The sequence below is a fragment of the Pocillopora damicornis genome, chromosome 3 (assembly GCF_964200805.1).
Source record: "Pocillopora damicornis chromosome 3, jaPocDami1.2, whole genome shotgun sequence".
NCBI classification, from domain to species: Eukaryota; Metazoa; Cnidaria; class Anthozoa; order Scleractinia; family Pocilloporidae; genus Pocillopora; species Pocillopora damicornis.
Window position 1 is genome coordinate 4,992,593 of NC_142672.1, and position 18,477 is coordinate 5,011,069.

The window sequence follows — 18,477 nt, forward strand, 5'->3', positions numbered from 1 at the left end:
TCTCGCCATTTTTAATCTAAATGACAAATGATTTGATGATTTATAACCATCGAGATAATTTCACGAACAGTTGTAACCAGTTTGAAAGGCAAGCGAATTTACATGAACAAACTGATTTTATGCATGCTTAAATAATTCTGTGTCATGAACAATGAAAACTTTAAAAAAGGATCAGAAAAATTTGAGAGGGTATCATTACGATAGCGGTTGAATTAAGTAGCTTATGGTGTCGAGTTTCATCAGACACTCACGGTATTTCTTCAAAGTCGCGGAGTGCGTAAACTCAGCGTGTTTTTAATTAAACTTTGTGGGTGGTGTGCTGGCTTTTGTTTGACAGTTTCCTGTGTTTGTGCAATAACAAGTACATAAAAGCATCACTTGTGAATTGTAACAGTCTCTATAGACAACTCAGTGACTTGGAGGTGATCCGCTTAGTTATATCACATAACGCGAACAGTTTCGTGCAAAGAGCTCCTTGAGAAGCATTAGCGTTAATCTCAAAACAAACAACAGTTTAGAAATGATGTCCGACAGTTTGGTAAAGACCAGAAAGGCCGGTCGCAGAGCTGATCAACCCAAGCCACCCCACTCGTATATTGCACTGATAACAACAGCGATCCTCAGCTCACCGAGAAAGAAGTTAACGCTCACTGAGATCAACGAGCACTTGGTGGAGAACTACGAGTTTTTCCGCGGATCTTACCGGGGCTGGAAGAACTCGGTACGACATAATCTGTCGTTTAATAAGTGCTTTGTAAAAATTTTGAAGGATCCGTCGCGGCCTTGGGGAAAGGATAATTACTGGACAGTGCTGCTTGATTCGTTAGAAGAATATGTCAGCGAAGATGGCAATTTCAGAAGAAGAAGAAAGCGTCAACCAAAAGTAAAAGAGAAGGCTTACTTAGACGGACGCGAAAGCAAAGTACATGCACGAGACGCTATCGGCAAGACGTTAAGATCTGGCGTTGATAACAACCCCCATATTAAGTCCAACCCAGAAGTATATTCACAGGGCAAGGGAAATATCGATCTTGACAGGTTCTCCATAGACAGATTGTTGAGGAATGAAAACAGAGTTCGAAACGACGAAAGGTTTGGTCATCAGATGCTTGCTGGCGTCAAATCAAGATTGCAAGGTATGAAGGTTATAAGGCGTAATTTTCTAAACTGCAAAAAAGTAATTTAATTAACTCCTTTTCAGACAGTTCCCCGGGGTAGTTTACAGTAAGTACAGCAGCAAACATTCTTACATCTAGACACGCAAGAACAGGCAGACCACCGCGCTAAGAATATTTACTCCAGTTTGACACTATTAAGTACTATTTATAGGGACGTAGCTACTATTATAATGAAGCTTAACAAAATTGAAATATTTTATATAACCACGGAGTCAAACTTTGTGGTAGTATCTATCCAAAAAGTATTAATAACAAATCTAGTAGATCTGATTTGGTTGCATCATACGAAACCCTCAAAAGGTACATTATCGTACATTTTGATACTAAACTTCACCTAGTTTACGAAACTTGGCCGCGGATTGCAGATTTATTCAAAGACTAACAAAAACAGAAACGAACGTATGTAGCAAGAACGGAATAAACTTCTTTTATTCAATCTTCTCACTCTCGAGCCAGATTTGCACCGATAAACAAACATGTCAGAGTTAAACAAAGCTGACGTAGAATCCCCATGAAGGGGCCATGTGCCGATGTGTGCATGACTTTGTAAACATTAGAACATCGTTTTAAGTTCATTATTTTCTTTAATTACCCTTGTTAATTGTTGCTGTTTAGTTTTAATCTAACTTCTTTGTCAACAAATTATCAATTTCAAATTTGTGTCTTTTAACAAAAATTTTCGTCGCGAAATACCGCGTGAAAACGACTTGAAAAGCTTTTCAAAATCACCCTTAATACGAAAAAAAGGTTACTTGGGAGCGCTTAAGTCCTCAGCGGTTTTCTCCTCTTTTCCATTTTAAATCCTTCCAATACCGTGCAGGAATTAAATACTAGTTTTCCACACCGACGACCATACATGTTTTTGTTGGTGTTACATCAAGATTTACGTTTTCTTGCAAGACGTGTCCTAGTCCTCTTGCCCTTAGTTCAAAATGATTTTGAATTTATCACCTTACATTCTAGACAATGTGGGCACTTAGCAGACCAGAAGCGACTTACATGAGTCGCTAAATCTTATTTTCTCTCCCTCACTTCAGTCGACCACCACATCTCCCTTTTTTTTTTTTCGTTAGGTTAAAAGGAAATAAAAAATTTAACCTCAATTTTTCCCGCTTTACATTTACAGGAAGTATAGGGCAGGGATTTGATCATCCAAGCATTCTAGACTATCAACACGATGTATGGGAACGAAGAGTCAGTGCCTTCCCTGATCAGCCGCGCTACCTTGGACAGAACACGCCCTTCGGTCCGCCATCTTGGATTCACGTGGACTCGTCTCATCAAAACAAAAGTTTTTATCCCTATCTTCCCAGAACCCAAGCTGTAACATATCCTTATTGTATTTGACACATGTTTGCTTGAATCACGAGTTTCGGACCAAGTTTTTAAGCGGCATCTGACGTACAGATGCAAAGCGAGTTTTGTTCTTCTTGAATTATCCAAAATTTTCATTCACTGGATTTCATTATGAATCGTTGTGTTTTTTCATAGCGTAGACCATGAAGATCGCCAAGTTTCTACCTAACCGTATTTTAAGCGTTGGAAACTTGAGAGAGTTAGAAACTACCAGTTATCCACGACTAAATGTGTTGATCCAGTCATTTGAAAATTGGGGAAAGTTGTATTCTTGTTCATAATCTACCAAACAGTTGTAAGTTCGTTACAGTTTGACCGAAAGATGCTTCTAATTACAGTTACTGCGTGATGTTTTTGTTTCCTACACCATGAAGTTCCATGGCCAACGACAAAAGCGACCGAAGAAAAACTCCGCAACAGCAAACAATAAAGTTATTTCAGTTTTTTTTAGTTTAAACTAAACACGTAAGAGTTGACATACCGTATTAAAGAAGAGCTGAATAGTTATGTTAAATGTTGGGAAGAGTACTCCGTAAGTTTTTGACTTACACTGGTAACTTAACATGCGCAACTTCTACTTTCACAGCAAGGTCAATAAGTATACAAAGAGTTATATTCTTTTCCTGGACCTGACTGCAGACATCTCACAGCGGAAAAAAACCTACTGTAATTCATGGAATAAGCACCTCCCTCGAATAAACGCCAGTTTAGTTGACTTGAATTTTAAACAGGCTTCCTCTCCAATAAGAGCCCCCTTCTTCCGTCGTTAAAGTATTAGATTCGAACATTTTTATCTTACTTTTTTAACTTTGTGAACATATTACAACTATGGAATCAGCTTAATTGTTGTGTTCACGCTTAGATGTTGAGTGCCAAAAAAAATATACCCTAATGCGGCAATCTGATTGGTACGAGATACATACCCTAATGCGGCGATCTGATTGGTGCGAGCAATATGCCACTCTATACGCTAATATAGTTTTTTTTTTCACGCAAAAAAAATCTCAAAAACGATCAAATTTGATGGCAATTTGGGAAAAATACATCTTCTCGTAACATCCGACATTGACAATCATTTTATCGATATCGGAACTCGTTGGCAGATGAAGTTGACCCTTAAAACCCTAAATCAAACATCAATGCTAGACAAATTTTTCTTGAAAGACTTGTAACTAACATTAGAAATGTATAAGGAACAGTATGGAGAGCTTGCGTACGCATGCGTACTGATTTTTGGGGTGTGGAGGATCAACAAAGAAACTGATGGTGTCTAGAGTTTTCCTACCCAAAGATACATCGATTTTAAATTGCTCTTACGAATTAGTTTTTCAGTTCCAACTTGAAAACTACTTTTCAGAAGAAGCGCTTGTTATATTTAAAACAGTAAATGGTTTCAACCCGAGGGTAACATGTAATAGTGTAGTTTGATCGTCTGGGTGAGTGTAGTCCTGAGTCAGAAGAACTGTTTTCGGTAATGATGACTGACGTTTCGACAACCTGAGCGGAAGTCATCATCAGAGTCAAGTGATGATGATAAGACTTGACGCTGATGATAACTTCCGCTTAGGTTGTCAAATCGTCAGTCACCACTACCGACAACAGTCCTTTTCAGGACTACACTCACCCAGATGATCAAACCACAGTATTACATATTTAAAACGTCATTACAACAACAGTATCACTGTAAAACGAAAGCATCCAAAAAACCCTTTCAAAAAGCCTATACGTGAGACTTTTCCTATCACACTCACCTTCCGTGCTTTAAGAATGAGACAATGCGACCCCAAAATAGAAGAATTTACTTTTCCATGATACTAACGCAAGGGCCAGATTAATGCGGGCGTCGCCGATGACGTGAACTACCTACATCGGGAGTGGTGAAGTTGAGAAAAGTGTCAAAACTTCCTCTGCCGCTCGAAATAGCTTCCTGTGTTTAAAAAGGACAATGTACAACGGCGGAAAAGATTATCCGGTCATTAGCTGTCTTGATGTCTCCTTCCCAAGGGGAAAATAGAGAGATTGTTGCATTGCTGATGACTGGAATTATCAAACTATCAATACAACGAAGGAGAATGACAAGAAATACACAAATGAGTTTTTCTACAAATATATAAAGATCTCGGGATAATGACTACCTTATAGTTCTCCCAGACGAAATATCTAGGTGCTATAGTCCAGTGAGCAAACTGAAAACCAGAAGTAATGAAATTGGCTCTCCATTAGTGACAGCAAATTAGTGTCGAGTGATTTAAATTTAAGGGTGGTCTTGCTTACTCTAAATTTAGGTGTGTCGCGGGTCAAATTACTATAAGCCGAAGGAAATCCTGTAAATTTTAATTATCCCAAAAAAGAATGTGCTCAACGTTAACTCGAGCCTTTTTCTAAAAGACCACAAAAAAATTTGCTCAAGCAGTTACGTTCTTTGCCTGTTTCTCCGGAGCGGAGCACTTTGTAAGCGGCGGATGTAGCATTCATTTGTATACGCTACAAATAAACTCGGCGTTAACAACAAACCTATTATTTCTATCAGTTCTTCCTCTGATGAGTATACAATGAAATAGATTTGATGGCTAACATTGGCTGACCTTACTGACTGGTTGATTACAGAAATTTTACATTTTCTGATGGTCGATGTTCAATTCCTTGGCTATAAGACAATTGGCGTTTAATCTCAACTGAGACCGTCGCCAAGGAGACGTCATAGCTAACTACCTCTGTCTAAATTTATTAGAAAAAGAACGTACTTAGAGAATTGTTAGTTAATATATTTCACTTCAGCACCCACTGCATGAGACCCTAACATAACAGCATAACCCTAGCATTCGGACATACATTTCATTTCAGTAACCGCGAAACCCTACTCCAGCATGGCTAAGGCTACGAAGTCGACCAAAATAAAGGGGTATGGTGGTAAAAGAAGCAGTAGCGTTCCTGCTATTTAGTGATTTTGTAATTTTATCACTGAAAAATAAAGATTGTATTCATTGGACTAAATGACAAGGGACCTCGGGTATTGTCAAAAGGGAGGCAAAGCTATGTAACTAATTAAATAGGGCAGAGAAAATGTTTCCCGGGGCACACATACACGAGAGCAGTTCATATCTCGCGCGCGCTACGCAAGTCAGACCTAATTCTTTGTGTGCATAATAAGCAATGGTATTAGGACTGAGTGGAGTCCAATTCGGTCTGTAATCATACGAGTGATAACAAAATCGGACGACCGCGCAACGGAAGTCCGATTTGTTTATCACGAGCATGATAACAAACTGTCCGATAAAAAAACCAAGTACGAAGAGAGAGGTTAAAAATACACCGAAAATTTTTTCCGATTAGTCACGAACTTTTTCGCGTCGCTTCGGCCAAAGTTCCTTAACGCTACAAATAACAAAAGGACTATTGTTTAATACTTAATGAGAGAAGTTGAGCCGGAACAATAGACCATTTCTTGACACGTACACAAAGGACGAAATCACGTCGTGCTTTTAAGTGATAAAAAAAAGGGACAGAAAAACCGGTACCAAATGCTCGGCTGAATAAGCATGAAACCATGAATAAAACAACAACAATTGGAGAAGTGGATTAAGGGGAAAAGTTTCTAAAGAAACTGTGGTGCTGCGTCGGTGGTAGAGTATAACAGGATAATTTAGTATTATCAGCCGAATTGATAACGTAAATTGGCCACCGTAAAGAGTTTGCCAAAGCTGACGTTACGAGAGTTAGCCCTTCGTCAGAGCTAACGCTCGGAATGTCAACTTTCAAACTAAATAAATCTGCAACCAAAGCTCGTCAAAAGGAAGGTCGCTGCCGGAATGAATGAAAAACACATGCAAGATATGAAAAACCATGATAATGATGTGAAGAGCGGAAAAGCCAAGGAAATTTGTCAAAGTTATGAAAAAAGAAAAAAAAAATATGTTGGAGGAATTTTAAGGCTATCGGCAAAAATTGAGGGCGTGTGCTTTTCTGACTTTACAGTGAACAAGTAATGCGATTTGTGCGCATAACTGCGATTCGTTGCTAGGGATAAAACTTGTCCCTTTATGCTTGTTAAATTTTTTTAGTACATTGGATATTAGTGAGTTCAAGAGTTCCGAGAAAGAAGCAAAATCGTGATGTAGTAGCTATTTTTTGGAAAAAAAGACAAGACAGTTTTTGCGATTTTCGCAGAAGAGGTATAAAAATTTTCACCAACCAAAATCATTCGAGGCTCCAATAAGATTTTTACAAGCAAAGAAATTTTTAAATGAGCGTCGAGGAGATCTGGGATTGCATTGGCTTTGCTTTACAATTCTTTGCAATGCACGCCTTCCGCTAAACCAATCAGGTAAAAGACAATAAGTACAGACCACTTGTTTATTTGCGCTTTCTCGCGCTTGAGGCGGTTTACTTGTTTTTACTCCAAGTTTTCTTTAAATTCTTGTAACATTTACCTTTATTTTGGTTGTCCGTCGTAATAACCTTGGTTTCGGGATCGAGAAGCGCTCTATGATTCAAAAAGTAATTGTTTGTTAATAGCGACGCCAGCCATCACGAATATGGCAAATTAGAAGTAGACTACCCAAGAAAACATGAATTATTTCTATGATAAAATAAATAACATGAAATGATCCTGTAACTAAAAAACGATTCTCTGAAACGAGAAATTCGCATCCTGAAGCTGCCACAGAGACAAGCCATTAACAAATTTTGGTTAACTTGTTTGCAAAGTCACATTTATCATCCAATTAACAAATAGCATATCCACAGAGCTATATTAGACCAAAAACAGGTGGCTCAGCCAGGTCTTATGACAAGAAGTCTTCATCATCGAGGCTTTTGCGCACGTGCAAAATCTTTGCCGGAATTACTGGACAGCAAGGGATGTCGCATTCTTGGTTGTCTTGGAAAGCACAAACGAAAACCAAAGAGGTTAAAAATCAAAACTTCCTTAATTGGAAGACTGCCACATCTTTTAACTTTCATAGAATACGAAAGTTTTGGCATGCAACTAGTCATAGAAAAGAACTCAACGCCCAAATGGAGCTTCCACAATTTGTTCACGTGGCTGCTTCGGCTCCATATCATTTTCAAAATCAGAAAGTTTATTACACCGATAAAAGACGTATTACTTTTTATGAAATTGGTCTAATGTGGTGGTTCATAAACATTCTCTAAGAAGAAAAATTTGGGAATTGGGAAGAATTTGATGGTATGGCAAAGTTTTTGCCATACAACTAGTTAAAGCTAATGGTTAAGTGACATCTAAAAGGAGAGACATGCTTTGATTCCATAACTGATGATAGAATCAGATTAAGTCCTCACTCAATAAAAAGACTTGCATAACTTTCTTGGGAAACTGTCTTTAGTTGGTTCACACACGCTCACTTTATAAAATATGTGGGAGTTTGGAACAATTTCGTTTCAAACCTTTTGCTTGACATCAAAACAACGACGTAAGGAATTCAAGAGTGTGTTAGTTTGAAGCCTCCGCCCTCACCAAATACACTCTCTGTCAACGTAGGTTGTTGCTCATTATTGCTTTGAACAAGTCAATTACATATTTTGTGAAATTTTTTAGGGATTCATTCTTTAACTGTTTCTTTAATCGCACAAATGACTGTTCAATCAATCAATCAATCAATCAATCAATCAAACCTCTACATCGAGTAAGACGTAAAATATCTGGAACCAATCTGTACACCGGTGTAAATCGCCGGTCAACTGTGAAAATGGTTGAAGCGGTATTTTGCAAAAATGTGTTGATAACAAAGGACTTAGGTTCACACCCTTGGTATTCAAACCCAATCTATGTAAGTGTTTACATTACGATACACTTTAGTTCAAAACTAACGGTTTAAACGTTCTACACTTGACAGTACTTACTAACCTCGACGGAATTTCAATCGTTCTTCCCTTTCAATTAAACTTGTTCAGTTTTATTTTGCCACCATGATAGCGAACTAAACCTCCACATGTTCCGTGTATCACTACAAATTGGCGATAACCAGAGAGTTATCACTCTCAAACACCAGAACATATGTTTGCCATCAGAATTTGAATTGTCCATTTAGTATCCTTGTTAACGTATATTTTCAAAACATTGTTTTGTTTTCAAAAACAAGCGTTCAAAAAGAAAATTAATCTCAAATTGAAAGAGAGCCAAAGAGGTAATTCATTTTCACCTTGTAAGACGTTCTGTTTTACATCCCGGATCAAACAGCAATATGTTCAACCTTTTTGTAATCAAAGGGATACCGAAAGGGTTAAATTTCTAATGATTAAAAATGAATCCACCTAATTTTGCGAAGCCGATTGGACGGGGCCGGACATATTAGATACTTTGATCTGTCTGATCTAAATCACTTAAATTACCTATTGAGTTAAACTTTGTCGGAGAAGCTAACTCAAAACATTAGTCAGTTTCAACTCCTTTGTCACTACAAACACCCACACGGCTTGGAATAGAGTTAGCTGCAGCATGTTTTATAGCTTATAAGCGTATCAAGAGAAACAAAAAACTAAAAAAGGAAACTTTGATGAACCCGCAAGGCCTGCTGGCCGAATGAGCCAAAAGAAGTCTTTTGGGTGCCATACTGATACTGTTCGACTCTTCTTTGAAATGACGCATTCGGCTAACTTTAGACCGGTTTATCATTTGTTAGTTATCTCCTGTTTTTTCGATCACTGTTGGTTATGTAATCGACAAAAAGCTCTATAGATGAAACGCCGGGTTCTAGAAAGCGCTATCACCTTTCAAAACCATTTGATTTAAATTGAAAAGCTGTAATCAGGAAATACTTCATTGGGGATTTGATTGATGAATTTCAAAATGATTGATTTAGTTTTAATTGATTTACTTTTCAAATAGGCTTTGCCTTAAATTATAGTATAACGTCTCACTTGTCAGGTCATGAAATTGATGATGAAATGTGAGGACTCTTCAATTTTGGAAAGCATCTAGTCTATCTGTTTTGGATTTTATTCTTTTATCTAAGGTGTAAGTAGAAATGCCTTTTATAAAAGGCAGGGTGTAGATGCCTCATTAACGACCAGTTATCTTTTGGCCACGATCGCGGTACAAGACTTAGGATTTAATTGGAATAGTGGTTCGCGTGAGAGATATATAAAATTCGGCATTCGTGATTAACGCGAATCAGGAGTCTTAATCTACAGAAAATCGTTGAGTTTTTAAGCTCTGTTGCAACGCCCTCTGTTTGTCGTGTTGACGCCATCTGTGTCTATAACAGCGCGAAAATAAAGAGTGTAGTGAGAATTTAATTCAGTCGTGCCACTGAGATGTTCAAATTCTTAACCTGATTGAGACAGGTACTTGGTAAATTGCGATTTTATACCAGCCAAGCCTCTTAAACTCCTAGTCTGAGGGAGCAGACGCATTTCTCTGCGCAATGTTTACACGTCATCTCAGGAACGCAGACCAATGTATTTCCTCGGCAAGAGAAACAAATGTCTTTAAGTGACATCTGTTTCCACAAGCTGACTGATTTGAAACCGTGAAGTTCAAGAATAAATGCCCTCCCTAAGACTTTCCGTGACTACCTATGTGCAAAAGCATGAAATTTCACACCTTTTAGACTTCTTTAGTCTATCTTAACAGTTTTTTGCTCTCCCGTTCGCCTTACTAAGCTGTCCAATTAAAAGCTTTATCGAAAAAATGTGTAATATGAGCTGGCATACTGCGTTTTTCTCAGGCTACGAAAAAATTAAAAACGTTTTCATTTCGCCCGTTAGTTTAATGGGGAGTACAGGTAAATGTTTAATAAATGTGAAACGGTAGTCTTACACGGAAACTAAACCAAACACTTTTGTATGGTTGCCGCACTGCTTGATACTCTCCCGATCATGGTGACTCAAAGTGGTTTCATTTTTTTTAAACAACAGTTTTTTTGGTGGATTATAGAATTTTTGTTTCTTTCCCTTGAAATTGTAATACTAAGAGGCCCAATTATTTCTCAACTGGTTGTTACAATTTTTCTAACAAAAAGAGTTTCCAGTGCAACAATACAGCTTTAATCTACGGGTTTTAAGCTAGTAACTCAAAAAAGAGCTTGGTGATCTTCAATTTTTATCACTGAGTTGCAATCAGTTAAACGAGATATAGGATTATCTGTACATACAGTTCAGAGCCACCTCAATTTTTTGATAATTTAAGATGGCTCTGAACCAAATGTACATATATTTTTTTTTTCTAAAATCTGGCAGAGAGCTGAATACAGAGATGATTACAATTCGGAGATAAGAATATAGGTCACCAGGTTCGTTTCGAGTTGAAGGCACATTCAGCATTAAGAATATTCTTCATTCCAGCAAGCGCAAGACATTTTAATTGACATCTATTACAATTGTATATGGGCCCATATGTAAATTAGTTCCCTTTTAGGTTTGATTTTATTGTATAGTTCTATTATATAATTTGTACACCTTTGTAATTCAGCTTCCAGCTGCTATTAAGGTATTATTAATAAACGTCTATCTTGTCTTGTCATTAATTAACGCCGCTTTTCAGAGGCTATAATGTTGATCAACAGTAACTCTTGTGATAATATGGTAACTTATATAAAGTCGTAAAGAAATCAGAACCTGATGAGACATATTTTAACATTTCTTGACCCCATTTTCAGGGAACTTAAGGAAATGTGGGAAAAATATACTAGTGAAAGCATTTTGTCGGCGCGAATGACGAAGGGCTAAAGCTGAAAACGTCAGCTTTAGAAACTCTTTACGGTGGCTAATTTACATCATCAACTCAGTTGATAAAACCAAATCACCTTGTTACACTCTCCCACCGACGCAGCACCACAGTTTCTTTAGAAACTTACCCTCGTTTTTCATTTGTATAAAACACCTGTTGTAGAGGGATTCGTTGACTTAACTGACAAAAAGTACAGCAATAAGTGCAAACTGAGAATAACATTCTGTAATGGTTGACAAAATTTTTAACCGTGATAGTCGGTGATAAATACGGACAAAAATGTGCCAAAACACATCTCAGTAATAAATAAAATCAGATCAATGCGTACTCCAGTTTATAGAAGAGAATTCAATCGTTCAGATAACACATGGGAGCACACCATTTCCCGGAAAAAGATTTGTTTACGTTTGGTGCCATATCTTTATAATATTGTTCGTCAAAGACCACCGATTGTTGCAGTTTATCACACATTTTGTTAATCAAACGATAGGCACTCGAAGTCCCTGTGTCTAAACTCCAATTCTACTTTTTCGTAACAGGTGACCATTTGTTTGAAAGGTAGCGGGTTGCCGATAGCTGTGAAAAGTGAAACCGGTATACTGAGCGTCCTAACGGCTTGAGCAATCGCCTGTTTACCCAGAAACATTCAAAAAACGAGATAGCTGAGAAGGAACTTTAAAAAGTTAGTAAAGTAACTTGATCAAATAAAAGCCAGAAAATTGAAATTATGTAACAAACTAAACAGATCAGTGAAGTTTAACAACGCAAAGTTAAGTTTTTTTACAGGTTGACATGTTTTCGACCATTGTTGTTACTGAAAATAAAAAATACTGCATGTAAATATTTTGGGATTAAGTAATGACATATCCAAACAGTGGTTCCTCAATAACTGTTTTCCAGATTTAATCAGAATTTCGCGCGTGAAATTTTATCAAGTGAGGAAAAAGGGAGAATTTAAATCATAACTCTAAGGGTAAGGGCGAGCATAGAGATACGAGACCCAAGACCATGTTGCTGCGTCCCTAGACAGCACTGTTCAATGGACCAATCATTGGCCAATCATTGTTCACTTGGTAAAGTTGGAATTAAGCAAAGCGTGCAAGCTACCCTCTAACTCACAGAAGAGACTGTTCATGTGTTTAAGGAGCATCTCCATAAGTTAAATATCATTCTACAAGCAGATGATGAAAAGAGACATAATTTTCAGCCAAACGGCGTTATCCTGATATAACAACAAATTTTCACAACCAGGCTAAAGAAATGTTCGATTTTGGAAATTCAAGGGCTTCAGAAGGTGTGTCACTCTATTTTAAGCTGATTTCTAAGAAAAGCAAAACTATCCAGATCTGGACGGCAACGAAGGGGTATTCCTATGGATGAAATACTGCGGAAAGTAAATACGAGCGCCCTGATGGGTCAAAAACCTATCGCTATTTCACGAGTAAACACTTTAAAAAATTGAATTACATTTTCATCAAATCAATAGCCTGCACTTTCTATCGGTTTACCAGCGTAATAACCCACTTGGAATGTTGGGATAACAAGCGAAAAGATTGTACATACCCCTTCCCCCTGTTCGTGATTTACAAAGTTTCAAAAACGAACTTGAAAAACCATCGCACATCGTCAGTGTGGGAAAATAAAAACTTTGATCATGGGTATTTTAATCGCCGGATTCGATGGAAATTCAACACCGACCAAAAAAAGGAAATAATGATTAATTCGTAACGAAATTGAGAGATCCAGGAACTACATCCTTCTTTATGACCTCTCTGTCTAAATCTTAAGTCCGTTGATAACCCAATGATTTTGTTTCTCTCCTTAGAGCAAATTCGCCGCGCGATAGAAACTAGATTTGTGGCAAGTATCATAAAAATTCTAAACATCACGCCACCATGACATTCCACCATTTATCCATACTTCAAATTGAAATCAACAGATGTTGTCCTTAGCAGATTTGTTGCGTTTGAAAAACTAATCTTTCCTGGAAGAGAACGTTTGCTGCAAAAGTGGAATTTGTCAGTAGACACACTCCGCCCCCTGTACATGTCCTTCAGCTAAATTTCTCGGAAAGGAATTTAGAACGTCCATTTCGCTAACAGTTTGACATTAGCTAAACAATTATTTGTTAAAAATATACGGTATTGACCTTTGAAATCTTCACTCCTTGCAACATTGCCAAATTTAGAAACATTTTACCCCCACAAAGGACTGTGAGAGGAACATAATTGCAAGGTTTTGGTTACCAACTGTTTACTGCATGTCTGGAAAATCTTATCGGCGAAAAGCCAAACAGCGCTTAAAACTTAATAGAATAAATTTTCATAACCACTATTTATGCTGTATGCATTTTCAGTACCGATTTTGTCCCATTTCTGAGCATCGTATCCTTACGAATTTTACATTTGGTTAACTTTGGGAATATTTGAGTTGTAAATGCGATACATTTCTCATATCCATAGCACATTAATACCGCAGACAGGAGATTTTTAAAAATAAATAGAAAAGTGTATTCATTGTACAAGGTAGAAAACGACAGAAAGGAACCAGCGGGAAATCTGTCCGTCACAAGAAAAAACACATCAGAGTTCAACTCGATCACAAGCTAAGTATAAAAGAAGTCGTGCTTGTCTCGCAGACCGGTTGGAACTTTACTTATCCCAATACTCTAAAAACCAGTGGGAGAAAGTTATCAAGTCTTTGAGCTGGTGAAAACACAATTGTATAAACAGGATACACAATCCCATTCTAACTTATTCAATTTAACTTAGGATGGGCGGCATTGCTAAATTTTAACAGAAGGCGAGGCACGGGATGCAGATATCCTTTGAAAGTCAAGCTACTAACTTACTACACAGCAAATGCTTCTCTCAAACCCGCAGAGACACACAGCCTCTGGTGTATTATTCAACTCGTTGAATTTCTCAAAAAGGAATTTTGTTCGTCCACTTCACTAACAGTTTGACACTCAATGAAAACAATCGGGTACAACCCGCCCACATACTTTTCATCAAGGAGGCCTGGCGCACCCATGTTGGACCCACGTCAATGGTAACCCATTTTATGCCCGTGAAATGACGCATTTGGCAAGAATCCGGAAACATTTTATCATGTGCTAACCACGAGTGTCCTTTGAGGTTAACTAAATGACTCTTAAAAAAGTCCAATTATGGTTGGAAAGGCTTCAAATTGCTTTCCTGATGTGAAACGGTTTGAAAATACAAGAATTAAGGCTACGTGGCCAACGATGACACGTCTTCGTCCTTCAAGAAATTCCCAAAATTAACACTAACCTCTGAGAATAAATAAAAATCTCTTTCTCGTTATCTTTAATAGTCTAGGACTGCCAACGAAACGGGAAAGTCCTCGATCTCAGCCTTTGGGCTCTTAGGAAATACATCAAATATAAAGCTTCAATAGCAAGCCGCCAAGGGATGATTTGAGGATAACGATATCAATTAAAGGATGAATTTCGATTGAAACGACCAGAACTCTAATATCTCCATTTTGCGCGCGAAATCTCTTAAAAAATGTTGCTTAACCGTTACGAACGCGTTATAAAACTTTTAAAAAACAATTTGCTTTGTTGTTGCAAAACCATCAAGCTCTTGACGCAAATCCGCCTTTAGCGTTTGACATGAACTGAACAGTACTCAACTAAAGGAAGATAAAGGATCAAAAGATCACGGCTGAGATAGAAATCACAAGAAAGCAATCTTTCAGCGTTTTAATGGCTGACTTTTAAAACGTTGAAATCAGTGAAGAGATGCAGACGCACTGACGAAAAAGGCGATAGCAGGTTTTGTTCAAAATCACTTCCTGTCTCTGCAATACTGCACGTGTATCTTTTGTACTATTCACTGAAACCCAAACGTGGAAACCTACAGCCACATGTCCCCACGCTGATATAAAAATATACTGATTCTGCATACATTGATCTCAAAGAAACACGTGTTCAAAGAATCAGGAGTTGATGTGATAACGCACTGTTCACAATAGAGTCAAGTGTAACTTGATATTCTCCAAAGTTTAAGGCGAAGCATTTTGCTTGTTTTCTTTTGTGAAGAAACCGTATCTGCTTCTAGAGTTACGTTCATGAAAGGCTAATTTGTCAAAGGATTTAAACCCTAATTGATGCGTTAGCCCGCAACCTTTGGCCCGCTTTCGTGTTTTGATGACTAATAGCCAATTACATCGGAGAGTGATACTTAAGGCTCCAAGACAGCTCGTTTTGCCATTAACCCTTTCAAACTCAAAACAGCTAAAAAACGAAACAGCTAAACAAGACAATTTGGGTAAATAAATGTTTCACAAATGCCTGGTTACAAACAAATGGCTGTGCCGGGTTTGAGACAACAGTACGGGTATCGCCACATGAGTTTTATCGTAGACGGGTCTTTGGCGCAAGCCGGGCCATTTGCTTCTTCCCTAATGAGAATGCCACCCACCATACGGAGATAACAGTTCCGTAGAAAAGTAATTGCTAGGACATCCGCCGGTTTCTTTTCTTATTGCAAAAAAAACCCTGGCCGGCTGAAGTAAAATTGAACAATTAGACACGGCGATAGATTTAGAAATATGTAAACACGCTTAAGCGCGCTATCCGAATCTCGAGGAAGTATTTAAGTCAATGGAGATGGAAATTTTCAGCATCGATTTTATCTTACAAGCTCTTGGACAGGCAAGTACAAGAGCAGCGTTTCTCAATACTGATTTAACGCATCTGCCAGATTAATTGCTAGCGTAGTTTTTTGAACTCTTCTTGAACAGCTGTCATTTTGCGGAGTGTAATCGTATATCTTCAATTTGTGACAACAAGGCAGAACGAGCATGGCCACTCCACTACGCAAGGCAAATTTAACCAGCATGTGTTCATTTGTATTACCATGCTAAACCAAAGCTTTGATTGCAGATTAATAGGCAGACAGACGCAATAAGAGGAACGAGTTTACAGGCTAAACGGAACACGCAAACTTTCAAGGTTACAGATACATTTGACACCGTACATTGTAAATCCTTCCTAATGATGAGTTCTCCAACATTGAGAGGGAAGGTCTTCAAACTAAATCAGTTCACAAGTTAAAGAACAAAGCGTGTAGAATTATGTACTTCACTTTTTTCAGTCTCTTTACTTTCCTTAAGAACAAAGTTAAGAGCTGAAGTGACCGATGCTAAAATAAAACTGTGTATTTCAATATTCCTGAGAGCACGAGCCCAATTTAATTTCGGCTCACAAAATCTCCATCACGAAAAAAAAGCCCGGGGCAAGGAACAAAATTAGATCAGTTCGAGGTTCCTTTTACATCGAAAACCTGTGGAAAGCCTTCGCAAACTTCTCAATAAAACATGTTCATCTGTTGACTATCTTCACTGATCTTATTTAACAACAAGGGAGCAGTCAAAATAGATAGCGGAGAGCTAAGTCTGTTACACTGTTTTCGTAGCACTTTGGACTATGTTTGCTCTACAAATAAACTTGGCACAAATCCTACCCGTTGGATTCACTCAACTCGACAAGTAGTTCATTCGGTATACAAACCCACAATGAAGGTTTGCTACAGGGGAAACGTCCTGCTTAGAAAACGAGATTGGTGATTCTTCAGTCAGCGAAAAAAAAGAAAAAAAGCAGAATTCTTCATAGACTAACCGCTGTTAGATCGTCAACTTAGCGAGTCATAAGCCGACCTGTTCTGGAGACGATGGAATGAGTGCTCGGCAGGACGTTATCTTAAAATGTGCATCTAATCTACCGCTTTACAGCAACCGAACGACAACACCGCATTAACTCTCCCTTACAAAACGCAGACACGACTTAGCACGACAAACAAACGAGAGAGGTTTAAACGCAAATTTAACGAGGTAAGCTTGTTAGAGGAAAACACTTCAATGTTGGTTGTTCTGTAAAGTAACCTAGAGCTGTCCTTGTACATAAAATTAGATTTTAACACAGACAAACCGCAAACGTACCAGGTGTCTTCTTAAAAGCTAAGAGCTAACACTCACGATAGCCAGTTGGCATGCTTCTTTTTTGAAACGAAAATATCACCGTCTTTATAGGTTTGCCATATTTCGATGTAAAATGATGCTCACAAATGCTCAGTTTGTGAAATCAAAACGATCTAAATTATGCTTGGGGCTGATTCAAATCCTTGAAATTCCTGAGGAGGATGACTTCAGATTATTACAAGGCATTGGCTTCTTACATTCTTTGCAGATCAAAAATGTGCACGTATACGTTACTTCGCAAAAAATTCCACAAAAATAAATTCCAACAGGAGGAAAGACGTCGCTACTGGATCGTCTTTTCGATGTGTACGGATTTCCTTTCAAGAATACGAAAGATTTGAAGCCCGGACAAAACGGAAGCGAAAGACAAGATGGTTTTTTAAACCTGTAATACTTAAGAATTAGTTGTGTATACTTGCGGATAAATAGAGTTTATTTGTGCCCCTTGAACTGATTCAAGTAGAAATTGAGCAACACTGCTAGGCATGAAATAACAAACATTGGCGAGACACAAGCATCACTAATGTAGGAATTACGACCAATTAAGATCTGCAACACCAAGAAGACCATAAGGGCAAATTTAAATGAGAAAAAGAATTCATTTTCGGTTAATGTAAATTGGTTCTACTGGAAAAACTTTCCAAATTAAATAGTCGAAGGAGAACATTTAAGGTGGAAAAAGGAGCTCTGACAAACTTGCACTAATATTAGTATAGTCTTTGGACAAGTCTCTTAATGTCATTCTATTCTGCTGTATTTGTTCAGCCAGAGTGTTGCAATTCTGCTTCTTGTATACTAACATTCAAATAAAGAATTTCATGCAGAAACAAACGTCTCATGGTTTTACACTAGAACTACATAAAACAACAGATTCTGCAAGTAAAATTATATCTGGAAATCACTGTTCACTATCATTTTGTATGGAAACCAACAAATGGCAGCTCCATGAGGTAACGATTAATTAGGATGTTCAGGAAGGTTCTTCTTGGTAAATAAGAAAAATTGTATGCTTAAAATCCGGCCTTGTGACTATCCGATTAAGGCTGCCACCAGGTGCTTTCATGTGGTGTTGTTTGCTAAGCGACAAGGACAATTTGGTCCGTGAACAACGAAACCTTCACTGGCATTTTCTTGAATGGTTCAATACCAGCTCAACCTATATAAAGATTCGATGTTAAAATTAACCTCTCTTTAACAAAATATGAGACACAGCTATGAATATTTTGTTATATAAGTTCAAAATAACTC

At 37.8% G+C, this 18,477-nt stretch overlaps 1 protein-coding gene and 1 long non-coding RNA gene across 2 annotated transcripts; both read left to right on the forward strand.

The window, feature by feature from the left end:
- Positions 1-343: 343 nt before the first annotated feature.
- LOC113665946 (uncharacterized) lies at positions 344-3,048 on the forward strand. Its single transcript, XM_027181686.2, has 2 exons — positions 344-1,136; positions 2,305-3,048. The coding sequence occupies exons 1-2, from the start codon at positions 521-523 to the stop codon at positions 2,523-2,525; spliced, it is 837 nt and encodes a 278-aa protein (XP_027037487.2). The 5' UTR covers positions 344-520; the 3' UTR covers positions 2,526-3,048.
- A 13,580-nt stretch (positions 3,049-16,628) lies between these two features.
- On the forward strand, positions 16,629-18,060 carry LOC149047907 (uncharacterized). The gene is made up of 2 exons (XR_016184822.1): positions 16,629-17,082; positions 17,438-18,060. It is a non-coding gene; the product is annotated as an uncharacterized LOC149047907 (long non-coding RNA).
- The last annotated feature ends 417 nt before the right edge of the window (positions 18,061-18,477 follow it).